General features: G+C 41.9%; 1 protein-coding gene across 2 annotated transcripts; it reads right to left on the bottom strand.

Moving 5' to 3' along the window:
- Positions 1-12,447: 12,447 nt before the first annotated feature.
- LOC136545482 (cycloartenol-C-24-methyltransferase 1) lies at positions 12,448-17,872 on the bottom strand. Of its 2 annotated transcripts, none has more exons than XM_066537499.1 (14): positions 17,645-17,872; positions 17,058-17,176; positions 15,892-15,958; positions 15,465-15,538; positions 15,220-15,304; positions 15,077-15,132; positions 14,535-14,589; positions 14,404-14,451; positions 13,956-14,039; positions 13,653-13,853; positions 13,348-13,473; positions 13,067-13,164; positions 12,848-12,932; positions 12,448-12,766 (listed from the first exon to the last, which is right to left on the bottom strand). In XM_066537499.1, exons 2-13 carry the CDS (start codon positions 17,138-17,140, stop codon positions 12,875-12,877), a joined length of 1,035 nt encoding a protein of 344 aa, XP_066393596.1. In that variant the 5' UTR covers positions 17,141-17,176; positions 17,645-17,872; the 3' UTR covers positions 12,448-12,766; positions 12,848-12,874. The 2 variants fall into 2 exon arrangements, with proteins under 2 accessions (XP_066393596.1, XP_066393597.1); XM_066537500.1 differs by having other exon boundaries at positions 12,855-12,932.
- Positions 17,873-18,481: the final 609 nt, after the last annotated feature.

Raw genomic sequence — 18,481 nt, 5'->3', positions numbered from 1 at the left:
TGTGGCCGCACGCAGCAGTAGAGCGAGAGGGAAGGAGAGTGGAGAGGCGAGCGGGGAATGGGGCAGCCCACGCGCTCGGTTGAAGGAGCAGAGGCGCGACAGAGAGGCAAGGCACGCGACAGCAGCGAGGGCACGCTGCTCGTGCATGGCCGCCATGCACAGGCCACGCGCGTCCTCTGGGGCGTTTCCGCGAACACTTGGCGGGCGACGGAGTGGCCAGCGTGGAGCGCGGGTTGGGCCAGATCTGGGCCGATTTAGACCTTGGGCCCAAAACAAAGTTTGAAGCCTGCGAGCTGCTCTACATTTTTCATTTAGAGACCAAGGTCATTAGAGCTCTTCAACAGCGGATAATTAGGCCACAAACTGTCAGTGTCAGCGCCTTGATAACGGTCACGGAAAATCACTTTCGGAAGTCAAAACTCGGTCAAACTCAGTGCAATTTTTTGCATGCTCTTCTCCATAGTATAACCTTCAACTTTTATTTTTGGACCAACTCAAGTTGCTTAACGAATTTCGGAGAACGCGGAATGCCAACGTCGTTGCTTAGCGAAACTCCAGACTTAGAATATTTCTAAGTGCTGAAAACAATAGCAAATTCGATCTTGTGACCTTGATTTGACTTACTTCCAAGCTGATCTAGCTCTTAGTCCAAAAACAAAGTTTATTCTACATGATATGGACTACAACTTTCATTTAAGGTCCAACCTCAAAACTGGTATAGAACCTACTGTTCTACTTTGACCAAAGTAGTATCATGATGAAGCTTAAATTATCCTTTTTGATCCATTGGAGCATTTTCTTGGCATTTGCCCAAAATGAACCTTTCATGACTTTTGTTGTAGAGTTCATCTAGAGTCATTTGGGCATGGTTGCAAGATTTGGTTGACGATCGAGAATTCCATTCACTTTATAAATTAATTCAAGCAAGGACATAACTCGTCATTTCATGTGACTTTTTGATTCCAAACTTCATGAAACTTTTCGAGTGCCCAATATAGATGGGTATTGATGTGAGACACATGAAGATATCCCAATCACACCACCCAAGCATATATCTTGAAAAGGGGTCTATAGGCGAGCAAAGGTGCAATATCCAAGTTTAGGTTGGGGCTCGTTTCTATAGGTTTGACCTTGACATCTTCATCGTCACTTAATATACCATGTTTTAGCTCAAACCCATTGCTTAACTGGTGGCAAACGCCTGGGGTGTTACAGCCCTCCCCCCTTAAAAGAATCGCGTCCCGAGATTTAGGACGAAAGACTTTTATGGAAGAGAGACATGCTACCAGTTTCCAATATCAGCGATAGCTTTAGGCTACATAGCTTCAATGCATAAGAGAGGCTAATTTTGTCAAGACACTTTCTGATACTTGTCCTTTGTAGTAAGTTTTGTCTGAAGAATTTCCTTCGTTGGCCTTCACGATGTATTGTTACTTTGGGAGGAATCCAAGATAGCAATGTCCTACGTACTTCATCCTCGATGTACGAAGAGCGATACAAACGTAGACTAAATACTTGCAACATCTACTTCCCAAGTGGATATAGCACAGACCATATGGACTTTGCACTAGATGATAATCTTCTGAAGGATACTCGTTGCAATGGTTCCATGTGTGCAGTTCTCTTTCTCTGATAACAATATTGTATGGTCTGAGTCTGCCGAGTGAGTGGTAAATGTAATAGCTGACTCTGTCGGCTCAACGTTCTCGATGATCATTCCTTAGGGAGCCTTTGGATCCAGGTTGCAACAGGGATCTGGGTGGAATCTGATGCAACCTCTTGGGTAAAAACACATATAAGGTACCAAAGACATGTCAGCATTGGAGAACCATTGATGTAGAAGGATGTTAGCGAGGCTTGGAGGACAACACAAGTTGCAAGTAATCACAAAACTAGGGACTAGTTCACTACCAAGCAGGTTGAGTGCAATTTGCCTTCGTGGTGCAGTTGCACAGCAAGTTGGGTTGACTTGCATCAGTAGCAAAACCAGCTTTCTTACTACATTTGTCGTCGAGGCTTCCATTCTAAGGCCAATCAATATCTCAAAAACCACAATCCAAAAATCCACGGTTTGACACCTTTCCAATTACTTTCGAATTGCAAGGGCACAATTTGACTTCTAGAACACTTTGACTGCTTACGCATTGCTGATCTAAGAGGGCAAAAGCAAGGCACATAGGGGTGCAATTAGTCTTCTCTAGGGCATGGAGGGTTGTCTAACAGCGATACACCTACAAGTTGTAATTTCTTGGCATGAATTACAAACACAACCGTCTAATGCAAAGGATGATAGCAGTCACAGCGAAATTGCAGATTCTGTACCCTTTTATTTTCTATTCATATCTCACAAACTACTGCTCCAATATGCACAAAATTTGGTGGGCTTGTAGATCCATGGGTCTTCTAACTACTCACCAAAAATCAACTCAACCGGACACCGTTGACCATCCAAACAATTCATCTACCAAAACCTGCTCTGTTCTGAAATGGCAGCAAACCGAGCCTGACAAGATATCTCTCAAATCCGACGTTTTACATCAACCAATACTCAAACCAACTTAAGACATTGAAGGGACCTAAGCAAGGAATGAGATCACCAAGTTTGGGGTCAATCCAGCTTCGTTTGAGTCACTAACCTGCCGGCTTGAAGATAACCTGGTTTAGTGCCACAAAATCTGGACAGATTTCGTGTCCTCCCTTTTCTTCGCTCCACACGTTGAGGTGTGTGTTTGGCACTCTCTAACCTTTCTCATAGCAGCAGCAGTCTTTCTCTAGCTGAGGATGGAGGCTAGAGTTTTCCTTACATGCTTCTCTGGTAATACTTCAACCATCGTTCTAGACACCAACTTGACTATGCACAAGCATTGGACTTGTGAGCTGTTTTCGCAGGGCACAAAACATTATTCCACATGTAGGGCATTTCTACATTGACAAGGAACCATTCCTATATATCCTTCGGCACTTCATCCAATAGAGTCCGGACACATGTGTTAGTGGCACCTTGGGGCACAAAGATGCTGACTAAAAACTAGGGACATGCTTTCGCTAGCTCCTACCTAGCCGATACCACAGTCTTGTACTATATACGTGATTAGTCCAAGATGGAATTGACTTGATAGCACATTTGGAGAAGAAGTAGCACTTGCATTGTGGGGCCAGGTTTGCTGTTTCCTTAATCAACATCGTTCTGTGAGATCTGGCCTTCATAGTTACCAAATAGTCGTTACCTAACTGAAGACTAACTTTCCTACTGGTAACAAATCAGTTGTCCCTCAACACTAAAAAGGTTCCAAATCTTCACTCTTGATAATAAAAATTATGGTCGAAGCCTACAGATGGTCGCCATTGAAGTCAGCAGAAAGGGGTCACACCAAAGAAGGTCGGTTGATCACCTTGCACATAAAGGTCAAGACTTGGACAAGAAGCTCATGATCACTAGGTGACCTACTACAGCACATAATATCCTAGTCCATTTACCTTCCGACTGATAACTTGTTCAACCTTAAGTGTGGTGCACCTTTCTGATCCAATGAAAATGACATAAGTTGCTCACTAGATGATCGACGTCATTACAGGGACAGTCACGTCGAGTAGAGTCACTTGTCTACCCTCTTGCAGTCTGTTTATGTTCCTGTTAGTGACATGTTCTTCAAAGGTTAACCGTTGGACTACTCCAGAAGGAAGTCCTATTGCATCTAGTTCGACATATAGATCTCTTGACATGATAAGGAGAGATAACCAAGGAAGAGCTCATGTGAAAATAACACATCGGTGTGGTTCTGTAATGGATCATGACTAGAAACCTCGATACCAGCGCGTGCCGAGCAGCACAGCCTTGTGTGTGCACCCACAGGAGCTCTCAGTTTCGTCGTGGCACCATAGATCGCTAATCGTGGCACCATTACTGAACTGACAACCAAAGTGAAATTTCTAGTGGCATCAATTAGATTGTAAGAACAAGCATTGTGCAAAAGAGGGATAGCAAACAAGGATAGTCACAAGGTTAGGAATCAACAAGGAGGCGATCTGAAGATCAAAACACAGCGCAAGAGAACATAGCTTAATTGCCAAAGACAACTAAGTATGAGATTCTTGATTAAATTCCACGCACGCCTCACGTCTACCAAGGTGATTACTAGATGAAAGATTATCATAAGATCCAGTCATGTTGAGCAACAACATGAGACCAAGACTGATAGACATCCCGAGACGTGGGAAGGTTGGAGACAAGATAAACAAGATTCAAGGGACAGAACCAAGGCACTGACTAAGGATTCAGTTGATAAGGCAACGACATGATCTACGAGGAAAAGGTTCCAAAGCAGAGTAGATAGCGATTAGCGTTGCACCAGATCATCAGTAGAAGAAGGAGCAATGAGATCTAACAAGGATTTTTGAGCAAGGTCCTCCCACACAGGAGCGGGACAACCACGATACATGCGAGCAAAGAAGGGAATCAAGCTTGGGCCTAAGGTCAAGCAAAGGCATGGATAAAGGTCTTCGTAGCGCAATGTTCAAAGCTAGCAACCACATGTATAGGCTTAGGCTCCTAAGAGAGAACTTAATTGGAGACGACAACCATGAGATTACCAAAACTTGGACGTGGTTCTAGGATAGCGCTCTTCAACACTCGTATGCTTACCGATGACAAAAGGGGTGATAACTATGGCACTAATTAGATAACAAGCATACATACCCACCACTTGGCTAAACTAGAGGACATTATAGGTTAAGCATGTAACCACAATTATTTTTAGCAAGGCTAAGCACACACTTTTCTCAAGCACTTCCTATTCAAGAAACATGGAACAAGGCATTCTTGTTTAACTCCACACAAGGAAGATAGTGCAATACATCGATCACAAGTTACTTAGTACTTAGAATAAAGGAAGGGAAGCATATTTATGCACAAGCACAATCATGATGCATGCTCGTCCTATTCGTCCTCATGAAATTGCCAGCCTAAGGTGGCAATCACGTTCTATGTCGGTGGCATAACACATACTCTCTCGATATATAGCTAGTCGTCAGCTACATTCAATCTACGCATTCGTGGTTAGCGTACCTGCAGGCAAATTCATTGCAGCCCATCCCCACAAGAGATAAATAAGCGCACAATGAAAACAGTAAACTAAGATACCCCTCCATATACACATCCCCAGATATATATACTTCGATATCCATAGCTACCCAGCAGATATACCCACAATTAAGTACCTTCATATATACATGTGTGTAACATGTAAATATTCCAGTAACCACAGCTAACTCTCCCCTAGACCGACAGTTGGACGGTCATACTCTCACAACTCACACTTACCTGGGCGTAGAGGCAATTGATCCATACAGTACCATTCAAGCGAATGGCATCCATACAATAGCACGTCGTATGGACGACGAAAGAAAAATTGCAATAAAGTACATCCTCAAAGTTAGTACTTAGATAGCCACCTAATAGTCCTTAACTGGGCATAAAGGAAGATGTCGCTAGCATAGTTTTGCAAATAAGTTTTGACAAATTTGCCTGTAGCTAAAGTTTTAGTTAAAATAGACCTTTTAAAACCAAAACTTAGCTTTTAAAACTATGTACCTGACAGTATTATGCTTAATCTCGCTCTGATACCAGCTGATGACAGAACCGCCCTAATTTATACAAGATCAAGTACGGTTGTCCCCGCTAACACGTTGACACACCCATACTTTCACTCATATAAACCCGGTAGTCCGCCGAGTGTCCCGAAAGACCTCGGTAAATCAACATCACAACCAAGATCGCGTGATTAAGCAAATACACATCACATACATCGGGTTGCAGCGGAAATAATATTACAAAGGGGTTAACAAATAATAGTACAAGTTTGGGTTTCAAAACCGCTTAGTGAAAACAATATAGCTTTCAAATGATTACATTAATATAAGTTCCAAATATATTGCTAGCATAGTGACATCATCCGACAAAAGCATAGAGATGAGAAGTAAGTATAGAATCACCGAGCCCACCGGCGGTTAGCCACCATCATCAACAGGTCGAGAACATCACCTGCAACAAGGTGGGATAAACCCTGAGTACTCGAATGTACTCAGCCAGACTTACCCGTCTTAAACCAAAATAAATCGACACCAAGGATTATGCATGGCTTTCTTTAGTGGGCTAGCTGACTTGTTTGCGAAAAGCATAAGCTATCATGAAGAAACCATTTTAAGTACTTTGCATCATCTTTATTATGACCTATCCATCTAGGTAAGCACCTGTACTATAGCAATCACTTGATTAACCAATAACATCCAGTTACCAATTTAGATTTAGCATATCCCATACCATCCAGATAACCATCATTGTTCCATAATAATTACTACGATGCCGTAACTCGAGTCAAGTGCTCACTATCCAGGAGCGATGGCGATTCGAATCGATTCCTAACCAGCTGGTGATTTATTCCTTACACAAACCTCACTCACCCGCTAAAGTGAGATATTGATCACCGAGTCAACTATCTAGGAATCTCGAGTTTGCCAGGAACCACATGTACCCGGGGGCCGACCGACTGCACTTTGGTCTTATCATCTCGCCCTCCGTGTCCTACCACACCTGCTCCGGCACAGTGCGCTGCGGGCAATCTACTCGGCCCGAATAATCTCCTCAGCTTCGCGGTCGGAAGGTACTTTATCCGGCCAGCTAAATGTAAGGCATGCGTTCAACATGACTCGAGGGCCAACAACTGGTCGGTCCTTAATCGACACAGACGGAAACTAACAGCACCCCAGAACCCTGTCTGGTTGCCTCCAACTTTTTCCGTCCGGTCTCCAATTATCCATCACACATGGTTAATTCCAGGATATCATTCTTTCCATAGCTAAATTCTTCCAGTAACCACCTATAATGTAGGTGACCGGATATCACCGATCGCTACCGGTCTAAGCAAGGCTAAGCAGTTATTCGATCCTGACCTAACAGGGTAACAAGGTAGTAAGGTAGGCAAGGATAGTAATAAATGCATCAACGGTTTCAATCAACTCCTACAACTTAATGCAACAATATATATAAACTCATATATATAGAAAGAATTGCCTTTATAAAGTAGGAGACTTAGAATGCTCCGGGGCTTGCCTGGGATCCGACACAAGTCAGTTCAGTTAGCTTGCACCGTCCTGGTGACGTCTCAGGTCCTAACACTTGCTTAGCCCTTCCACCTTCGGGATAGATCCATCAAACACTGTCTTCGGGTTTGGCTCCAACATCACAGTCCTTCACATGGTTCATCTAGCGTACCTAGATGAGATGCAATATGCAAGTGCATAAATATGAAGAATAGTACCATGAGACACATCACAAATTAGCAAGCAAGACAAGCATAGTTTACACTAACACACTTAAGTACTTTGTGATGCTTAACTTAAACATCACACAATCTATCATGCTAAGATGGCAAAGAAGACGACAACACCAAGCATGACACAAGTTTCCCAAGATCTCAAGTGCTCTAACTCAGTCATCATTCAAGGCATACGTCACACTTAACAATATACAAGCAAGCACTATAATTGGAATCTGTCAATTTCTGGACATGCAAACAGCAGCTACAAGATTTAGCTATAACTGAAGTTACACAAATCCAAATGACTTGCAAGAAGACATTATGGAAAGCTTATGAAATTTTCTACAATTCATCTTTAATCATCTTAGCATGATTCTCAAGTTAACTAAGTCAAATATATCTATTTACAGAAACTGGTCTACAATTGACAGAAAGCAGCCATTTCTGAAACCCAACTTTAAACAGCTGTAACTCTTAAACTACTTGGCCAAATGACACCAAATTTTAATAGAAGCTAGATACATGAATTATCTACAACTTTTGTATAAACAAGTTTCACAACAAAGCACATTATCATGAAGAACTTTGCTAAGTTCCCAGATCTGTCCATAAACCACATCGGCAAGAAAATAATTATTAACTTATGTTGCAAATACATAATTGGGCAAAACCAACTTTACCAACATTTCACACATGACTAAAGAACACCAGAAAACCTAGTGTCCATGACCAAATAAATTCTTTTAATGCATTTCTTAATTTATTTTAGATAACAAGGTGACTTAATGAACATATACCAAAAGTATACAATAAATTCTACAAAAATTACAGTGGCTCACATATCCTCTCAATAGTCTACTGTACAAATTTCACTCCATTTGAATATGTATAGCAACCTCTATGAAAAAGACAAGTTGCTAAAGCAAGAAATCATGTGAGAGCAAGATAAACCAATAACTCACTCATACTTCATCCAATACTCATGAAATTTTTACCACACATCAACTATCACATGAGTAGCATGCCACAAAAATTTCACTTCATTTGGAGCCCTAGATCTACAGTTATGAAAAATAACAAATTCAACTAGCATTACAACCTTACTGCACAAATCTATTTTTACCGCAAAATATTTAAACTAAAACATGCCATATTATAGATCCACTGCATAGACAATTTCACAAGGATTCCAAAAAGTCCTCATTTACTATTTTACGAATTTTCTACGATTTACTATGAATTTCCAAAGTTCCTGCAAAATAATTACAAACCAGTCCTTATGGCACTATTCACATGAGTCTATGACATTGCAGATAGGACCCTCCCTTTCTTCAAATTCTTGCGCGAAGTCCTTGACGGGGATCAAAGCAGAGGAGGCCATCGGAGGCTCGCGGTGCCGGCCAGAGGAGGCTTGTCGGTGGCGGGGGAGGATTGCGTGAGCACCAGAGTGTCCTCCCGCACCCGTGTGTGCACTCGAACTTGCCAGGAGGTGGCCCACGATGGCCTGGCCACGCGCGTGCGCGGCGCGCAGGGGCGCAGCTCCGGCGGCGACGGCGGAGGAGCTGGCCGGCGTTGGCGGGCGGTGGCTGGCAGCGGCGTGGAGCACCAGCGAGAGCGTACGCACAACTAGGAGCCCACAGCTCGGCTTGCGGTGGCCCAAGGACGGCTGGCCATGGAGCTTCGGCGGCGACGGCCATGGCGGACGTGGCCGCACGCAGCAGCAGAGCGAGAGGGAAGGAGAGTGGAGAGGCGAGCGGGGAATGGGGCAGCCCACGCGCTCGGTTGAAGGAGCAGAGGCGCGACAGAGAGGCAGGGCACGCGGCAGTGGCGGGGGCGCGCTGCTCATGCATGGCCGCCATGCACAGGCCACGCGGCGTCCTCTAGGGGCAGTTTCCGCGAACACTTGGCGGACGACGGAGTGGCCGGCGTGGAGCGCGGGTTGGGCCAGATCTGGGCCGATTTAGACCTCAGGCCCAAAACAAAGTTTGAAGCCCGCGAGCTGCTCTACATTTTTCATTTAGAGACCAAGGTCATTAGAGCTCTTCAACAGCGGGTAATTAGGCCACAAACTGTCAGTGTCAGCGCCTTGATAACGGTCACGGAAATTCACTTTCGGAAGTCAAAACTCGGTCAAACTCAGTGCAACTTTTTGCATGCTCTTCTCCATAATATAACCTTCAACTTTTATTTTTGGACCAACTCAAGTTGCTTAACGAATTTCGGAGAACGCGGAATGCCAACGTCGTTGCTTAGCGAAACTCCAGACTTAGAATATTTCTAAGTGCTGAAAACAACAGCAAATTCGATCTTGTGACCTTGATTTGACTTACTTCCAAGCTGATCTAGCTCTTAGTCCAAAAACAAAGTTTGTTCTACATGATATGGACTACAACTTTCATTTAAGGTCCAACCTCAAAACTGGTATAGAACCTGCTGTTCTACTTTGACCAAAGTAGGATCGCGATGAAGCTTAAATTATCCTTTTTGATCCATTGGAGCATTTTCTTGGCATTTGCCCAACATGAACCTTTCATGACTTTTGTTGTTGAGTTCGTCTAGAGTCATTTGGGCATGGTTGCAAGATTTGGTTGACGATCGAGAATTCCATTCACTTTATAAATTAATTCAAGCAAGGACATAACTCGTCATTTCATGTGACTTTTTGATTCCAAACTTCATGAAACTTTTCAAGTGCCCAATATAGATGGGTATTGATGTGAGACACATGAAGATATCCCAATCACACCACCCAAGAATATATCTTGAAAAGGGGTCTATAGGCGAGCAAAGGTGCAATATCCAAGTTTAGGTTGGGGCTCGTTTCTATAGGTTTGACCTTGACATCTTCATCATCACTTAATATACCATGTTTTAGCTCAAACCCATTGCTTAACTGGTGGCAAACGCCTGGGGTGTTACATCTTCCAAACTAGATCACCAACCTAAAATGATTTGCTCTTAGTCTTCTTGTCGTGAGCCTTGGCAACACAAGTTTTGTTTCTCTTGATCTCCTTCAAAGTCTCAAAGCCTTCATTCTTTCACCAGTCACCTATCGACATTGTCCATCATCAATTCATGATACATAATACCATATAAGTCATTCTGTTTAGCCAATATATATGCAGCCAAGTTTACCTCGACCGACAACACTGCTTCATGTCCATACACCATCTCAAACGGGGTAACTAGTATCACAATTTCTAGATATACGGTGAGCCCATAAATTCTTAGACAAAACTTCATGCCATCTTCTAGGATTATCCTCAATTTTCTTCTTGACACATGTTTGATTAAGCTCTCATTAATAAACTCAGCCTAACCACATTTGCATGAGTGTAATATGGGGATGAATTGAGCAGTTTAATTTTATATAGCTCAGCAAATTCACATACCTCTTTCGAAAAAAGAAAAACCTTGGTTCATTTTTGAAATTTGAGGTATGCCAAACCTACGAATAATATAATTAGTAACTAATCCAATTACCTCCTTGCGTGTCAAGTTCTTCAAAGGTACAGTTTTGGTTCACTTCATGAAATAATTCGTAACCACCAACACAAAGTGATGTCCCTTAGAAAAAGGAGGGTGATCTATCTGATGAAGTCTATTTTTGGCCATTAAACTATCGCTAGAGTCTGGTTCTGGCCATCATCAAACTCCAAAACTAGATATGTTTTACCATTGAACTAAAAATGGGCAACTTTGGCTATCAACTAGTTTCAAAAGTGATTTTTACCATAGAACTATGATTAAACCTTAAAAATTCATAATTTTAAATAAACATGTGAAATAAGTACCAAATGCTTTCTAAAAGTATAATCTATCTACCGGGTGCTCTGTTTTGAGTTATTGGATATTATACTTGTCCCTGTTGCTAATGTTTTATTGCTCGTAGTAGCAACCATTATTTATTTAAATTATTTTTGTGTTATATTAGACCAAGGATGAACCAAAAGAATCCAATGCATTCCTAGTACATGGAAGATCTCAAAGGTGATGACAACCTTTTTGTGGACTCCATGCTCCACCACATATTGAATAATGGATTCTATTTAGGCATGCATGGCTAGTGATTTACTTTATTTGATCGGTTGACTAGATAATATGTTTCAAATAAGGTAGGGGGTTCATGCATCATGTAATCAACATAAAGCAAAGTGCAAAAGTTAATTTAATTTAAATAAACAATGATAAAACACTAGCAACAAGAATAAGTAAGATCCAAAGAACTCTAAATAGAGAACCATATAAAGATTGTGTTTTTACAATATATTGGTGCTAGACTTTTTGATTTAAAATAAACTAGTTATCAATTTTTAAAGATTTATCCAGATTTTAATTATTTTTAAAAAGTACATATACATATGCAAGACCATAGTTCAAACTAGTCGAGGACCAAAATTGTCTAAATTTTGATAGTTCAGTGGCTAAAGGATATTAATTTTGGAGTCTGGTGGACAAAATGGGATTCGACCTATGGTTCGGTGGCCAAAAATAGACTTCTTTTAGAATAATATATTTAAAAAAACTAAAATTAGGAATACCAATAATTTAAGAGTATCGTCACAAGAAGACAACGAAAAAGTTACAGAAAATAAACCAGAAAAAAACATTGCATGCATGAAAACATGAAGAAAAAGAGTAAAGAACTAGCTTAGCTTTTTTTTTCTTTTTTTCTTTTTTGAAGTGGAAGAACTAGCTTAGCTTAGCCCGCTATCAGGAGGAGTAGAGGAAAGAATTTAGGTCCACACAGGAAATGTGCGCGGGCCTATGCGCAGTGCACACGGGCCACGGCGGTGAGACGAGGGGGTTGAGCGGCGATGGGCTTGGATCCGCAGTCTGCTAGGCGGACCGGATGATTTTGCCGACGCCCGCCTCCTTCATTCTGAGTGGGCCGCCCGCCGACCTTTTTTTTTAGAAAGAGAGAGAATTGCCCCCGCCTCTTTCATATGGACAGATCCCTCAGAAACCCAGATGTTGTCGGGTGTTAAAGGATAATAACGCCATCATTTCTAGGACAGGTTCAAGGACAAGGTATGCTCTCCCGTAGGATGACAATTTGTTCAAAATGGGTCTCAGACAGATAATCAATGGTGGTAATACAGAGAAATTGCACTTGATTGTAGGCATCTCCTAATCAACACCTCAGTTTATTTATCTCGAAACATTTACTGTATCCATGGAGTACTCTTATACAAACTGTCTTATTTATGCTACTGAGAGCTTATGACGAAAAGGATTTCACATTGTTTGTTCACGAAAGGACAGTCAAACCCTCTAGAAACAACAAACAAATACTGGACCCGAACCTCAAGCAAAAAAATAGCTGAACAAACACACAGCTTAACAGTTACTACACTGTTCGTTGATTTTCTTCCTACACTGAAGAACTACATATTTTCTTGATTGCAGGTTCCCCCTCGGCTTCTTCAAAATGCTTCCTTGCTTTCTCCCTGAAAATCCGCAACACTACAACTTAGAAACTGGTCACGGGACGAGGAAGACATGGATTTGGGAAGAGCTTACAAAATCACCTGCTACCTGAAAACTGATCCAAGAGCTCATTCTGAAAGAGGCTTCCGAACAAGAAAGAAGTACATTGGCGTGAAGATCTCCTTCCTGTAGTTGTTTATACAACAGTAAGCAAACGCGAGGAAAGATTCAACGGAGATGTAGAGGATAGTACTGGAGTTACTGAAATTTTAGTTATGTGATGTGATCCTTCTTTCTAGCTCAGAAAAAAACAGACTTACTTTCCACCCTCTACAAGACCTTCTGCAGCCTTCTCTAGGAAATTAGAGACTCTCTCACTGCCCTGTGGTGCAAGACCAACGTATTCCAAGGCCTTGACCTGAACAATATTGAAAACAGACTCAGTGACAAATCATAAAGCTTTTATTACTATCCCCTAATTGTCGGTTCTCATCCTGTGATAGAGAATGGCAACTGATTTAATTGTGCGGAACAAATTTGATAGCACAACTAACAAATGAAGTATCTGAAAAAAAATAAACAAACTATTTATTGGCCTCACCATTGTGTGAGTAATCATGCGTCCCACGGAAGTCAAACGGAAGCTACTCAGGGAAAATCGGCTTGGATCCAAGGGCAAGTACCAAGGTAAAGGGGAATCTTCAGCAAGATCCTTATCCCAAACAACCTGCATGATGAAAAAAGACTTACACATCTACACAGACCGGCTAAGCCATGAAACCACATCATATCAAGCAGAAATAAATAACAGTAGTGTATATTGCTTTGTCAATGGTGCATTGACCCCCAGGTGGACTGTAGCAGAACATGATCAGAAAACAGAGGAAAGCATGCTATCTATCTTACCTCAAACCCAGCGTCTTTTACTGCCTGAAGACATTGCCGAGTGCTTCTGATATCTGGCAGGCCATTGCCAAGCTCGATTTCATCCTTGATCCTTTTGTGGGTCGCATTGTTAGGATCATAGTGGTCAGTAATGCACCACTCATACACAGCAAAGCACTGACCAGGCTTCAACACACGATATATCTCCTTATAGCAACCAACCTTTGCAAGAAAAGTAGCAGTTTAATTTTCCATTACAAGAGGAAACAAAATCATTGATAAATCTCAGTAAAGAAGTGATAATTTAAAAAATTGAAATCTTACCGGATCAGGTGCATGACAAGTCGCCTCAATGGCATAAACAGCATCGAAAGTGTTGTCATCAAACGGCATCTTCATGAAGTCTGCCTGCATTACAGACACACAAGTGTTGCCCTTTAGCTTAACAATTAATTCAAAGAACTCCATCTACAGGCATCAAACTTATGTTAAAAAGACTGGCATCTTCACAAAGTCTGCATTTATGATATGGCAAAACGTGGACAATATTCTAAGCTCCATCGAAAAACATCAACTTTGCAACTTATTTATACAGCATTGCAAATGCATAGAGCTATTTGTGTAACAAAATTTGCTCTAAAAAGGCTAATAACATTATTGTTTTCAATACAAATGCAACTGCAAAGGATAATTGGTTAACACCAAAGGTAACTGAAAGAGTAGCAAGAGCTAAAGAAAGGAAGAAATGCGCTAGTGGATAGGCTAACTGTACCTTGACAAAATCACAGGTTCCACTAATTCCTGCTAAACGATTGAGCTCCTGAATGTTGAAACGTCATGTTAGCATATGAGCAACATGATAAGTACTGTAACAGTGAAAGGTGTTGTGTGGTTTCGAATAACCTTTCCCCTGGTTATCTGGTACTCATTGTTATTCAATCCGGTAACTGACGTTGAGCTGCACGAAAACCATTGCATGATTCAGTTGGCTGTGGGTTTTAGCAGAAAAGGGATCGATACTGAAATGAAAGAAGGAAGTGCTTAAATAAAGACCAAGAGAAAGCACTGTCCATCCAAAGCAAATTCACCATAAGTGCTAACTTTTACTACCTCTGATTTCAAGAGTAGGTTGTTTAGGACATTTACACGGCCTCTAACATGACACTTTGTAAAATATACCATTTGAACAGTAAAAATATATATATAACGAAAATTTTTATCATGATGAATGTGGTAACCATGTGTTACATATTGATGGTCCAAGTTAAAAAAACAATTGAACAGATAGAATCCTGAAAGGCTAAAACGACCTACATTTCGAATCAGAGGGAGTAAGTGAAAATGATTAATCAACCCTAACACATTGGCCACACATGTTAAAAAGTTACAGTCGAGGACATCACAATTCACAAGCATTAAAGATCTTTGGCTCCAAAGAATCAAACCTAAATCTTGCAATTTCTCTCAGCGGACCACCTATTCCACAGCCCACATCTAAAACCTACAGTTGATAAATGAAAAGGCACACCTCTTGTTAGTGAAGAGCAACAAGAACCATTGTAAATTAAATTTTAACAAGGAAACTGACCTTCATTCCTGGTTTCAAACCAAGTTGCAGGGCAAGAAAATGCTCATGTCGCTTGATGCTTTCGCGTAAGGATTCTCCATTCCATCTAACATAATAAGCATAGTTCAATTACCAAAGGCCATAAATAAGTATAAGTATATAACACTATGTTAACTCTCTAGTTTATTTGGAATAGGCACTAAACATTTCTTTTGTCCTGACAAATGAAGACCAGCAATTTACTCTTTATGCAAGGGAGTCCTCACCTGTGAGCAAAGTGGAAGGATTCACCCCAACCATACTCGTAGAAGCTAGTGGCGAGATCATAGTATTTATTAACCTGAAAAATCAGGGAAATGTCAGCTTCTGATATATATCTTATCTCAAGTATGTAAAAATGCCAAGAAGCAAATAGCCTCAACTCCAATGATGGTAAGATTCATCATGAGGCTATGCACAGCAAAAAACATGTTTCAGCACCACTGATCTGTTATACTAAAGATGTACTTCTGCCCGACTTTTAACTATTTTTCTAATAATATATTCTCAAGGGAATCTAGTCAAGTAGAATTGCAAGCTGAGAAACCTTAGATTGCACCAACTGCAGCTAACTAGAGATTCATAGTACAGCTCGAATAAGGGGCATCAAATTTACACACAGCATAAAATTCTCTCTTCAAAAGGTTATATTACCATATCAGTATAGTTGGACTTTCTTGCTTCCTCCTTCCCTCCATAGTATCCATGATATTTCTCATACCTGTAATAAATATTAAAGTAAAAATAAAGATAACTAAGGAATAATGACATAAGAGATTGTCTAGCAGATTCGCGGTATATGTCCAGGATTCCTCCTCATAATGAGAACCTGCAACAATCTTGTAAATCACAGTGTTTTCCCAATCTCTCTACAAATGGACGAGTGTCTCTTGAAAAGGGAAAGAACATAAACATCCTTGAACCAGGATGCTAGTTCCAGCCATTTGAACTGTATGTTTGATGCAAAGGAGAAAAAATGAATATCTTGGTAGCTCCTTAATGGCATGTACTATATGAAAGGACAGGTTAAAACCTGGCACATGGTGGACTATTGTGAGCTAATAATGGACCAGAAGCTGTCAATAATGTTCTGACAAACAGTATACAGTTCAGTACCATGGACAATATAAATGCAACCCATTACATTGCGACAACGAGACTTGGCTACAGAAGTACAGATACAGATAGTGACATAGTAGAGGACATACATCAGATGCTGACATTTTTCTCTACCCAACAATTAAGAGAATAGTAAACAAATCTGCACATACTCCATGAAGAACTAATATAGACATCTTGACAGTGACCTGTGACACAAAGTACAGGATTTTAAAAGCCCTCAGCTAAAAGAAAAAGGGACCGGACAGTTGAATTATTGGATATATTACAGCTTGAAAGGTTACGCTAACTAGTAACAAAAACATTTGGGTGAAAAACAAAACGCAGTAACAAATAATTGGCTGCTGTAAAAGAGCATATGAGCCTATGAGGTAAGAAAAAGAAACAAAATACAAATATCAGCTAATGAAGATCCTAACGGAAGAAAATCCTCTAAAAGATTATCCTACCAACAGAAGTAAAAAAAAGTATTCCTTTCTTTTAATTTAGACCTATAAAGTACAAATACACAAAGGATACCTGGAAATCAAATTCAAATCTGAAGACCACAAAAGCAATTGCAATTATTTAAGGAGTAAATGAACTACATTAACTCCTCTTTATTATTCTTATAAACATCGTCAGGAGCTCTGCAATATCCAACAGAACAGAGACATGCCACCCGCAACCGCAAAGGAAACTGGGCAGATCCAGGAACATACTCATCGACGGCCGACTTGACTTCTTCCTTGTCGATCTTCCCACCGAGGCCAGAAGCAAGATCTAGCGCTCCCGACTTGGACATCGTGTAGTGTAGGCGGCCGGGACGGATCAAATGCACCTGCAATAGTTGCTGTCTGTCAGAGACCAGAGCCCTCCACCCGTTTCTTCAATGAGTACTAGTACGTGGACAGATGAAAAGGATGTCTCTTCTCCTTTTGCCCACAAGAAAGGAGAGGAAAGTTTGGGCAAAGCAAGTAACGGAAAGAGTGATGGCGACTGGGCGAGTGGTGTGGGATGGGCTGGTGGCAGGCTGGCAGCAATGCACAGCAGAGAACAAACGGGTTTCAAAGACTAGGACAAGACAGAAAGGAGGCAAATACGTCGTCAGAACCGAAGAAATTTGGGAAACTGTTATCTGCATTCGCGCTCAGCCAAGCGAGGGAATCGTCAGAGAACTGGACGGATCGGGGAGGAAGAAATCAAGAACGGTTTGGGTCTCTGTATGTTCCTATCCACGGCGGAGAAACGATTCTGCAAGGCCAGCAACGGGGAATCGATTTCAGACGTAGAGGGGGAGGAAGCTAACCCGTGGGCGGAAGGCGGCGCGCGGCAAGCGGACAATGCTCGCCGGAGCGGGTGGCGGAGGTGCTGATGCGAGGGAGACAACGGGCGGGTCGGGTGGCGGCTTTAACTCTGTCCGAGGTAGAGGGGCTCTTGTTCCGATTCCGAACGACGGAGAGGAGTAGATTGGCACGGCGGTACAGGATGAAGCCGAGGACGGCTGGACGAGCGGCGCGGGTGTGTTTGGTAGGCAAAGAAGTCGTCTGGAGGGGTCAGTTTTGGGGATATCACTCGCTGTGGGACATCTGGTGCGGTGTGGTGCCGGTTTGGTTAGGTCGATTCGAGCGGTGGGGAGGGGGATTTTTTTATTTTTAATACTTTTTTAAATTAATTTTAAATTTAACACTACTTTATTTATTTTTTTTAAACTAAGGCCCCGTTCGCTGGTCTGAAACTTGGCTGAAAAACATTGTTCCGGTTGATTTATTGTGAGAGAAAAACACTGTTCGGCTGGTTTGATGAACAGTAACTTATGAGGGGGGTCAGCCGGCTGGCCGGACGAGTCCAGACCAGCGAACACCACCTAACACTTTTGACCCTATCTATTTTCCTACCGCAACGAAATGCCTGTGTCACGCCATGTATGATGGCGCGACAAGAGAGATGACGTGACGACAACCGAGGTGCTGACCGGTGATGTGGTAGACTTTGCCGCGTCACCGATCTTGCACGGCTAGAGAGAATGGCGCGGCAGTGCTCCCACCGGCTACAGGATCATTATTGCTAGTCCTGCCGAACACGGCACCGCACTACGGACGTGACTGGTGTGACAGCCTAGCCTAGCCTACGATCGCATGTGGTC

Source organism: Miscanthus floridulus, chromosome 3 (assembly GCF_019320115.1).
Source record: "Miscanthus floridulus cultivar M001 chromosome 3, ASM1932011v1, whole genome shotgun sequence".
Classification (NCBI taxonomy): Eukaryota; Viridiplantae; Streptophyta; class Magnoliopsida; order Poales; family Poaceae; genus Miscanthus; species Miscanthus floridulus.
Note: the sequence above shows the minus strand (reverse complement) of the source record. Positions and strands in the feature narration are given on the sequence as shown.

Bases quoted from the DNA above. Each gene is read 5' to 3' on its own strand.
- LOC136545482 (XM_066537499.1), bottom strand. From the start codon at position 17,140: ATGTCCAAGTCGGGAGCGCTAGATCTTGCTTCTGGCCTCGGTGGGAAG. The intron at 14,452-14,534 runs GTTATTCGAAAC...TTCAACATTCAG, and splicing joins ACCAGATAACCAGGGGAAAG to GAGCTCAATCGTTTAGCAGG. The intron at 13,165-13,347 runs GTGAGGCCAATA...AATATTGTTCAG, and splicing joins GCATGATTACTCACACAATG to GTCAAGGCCTTGGAATACGT.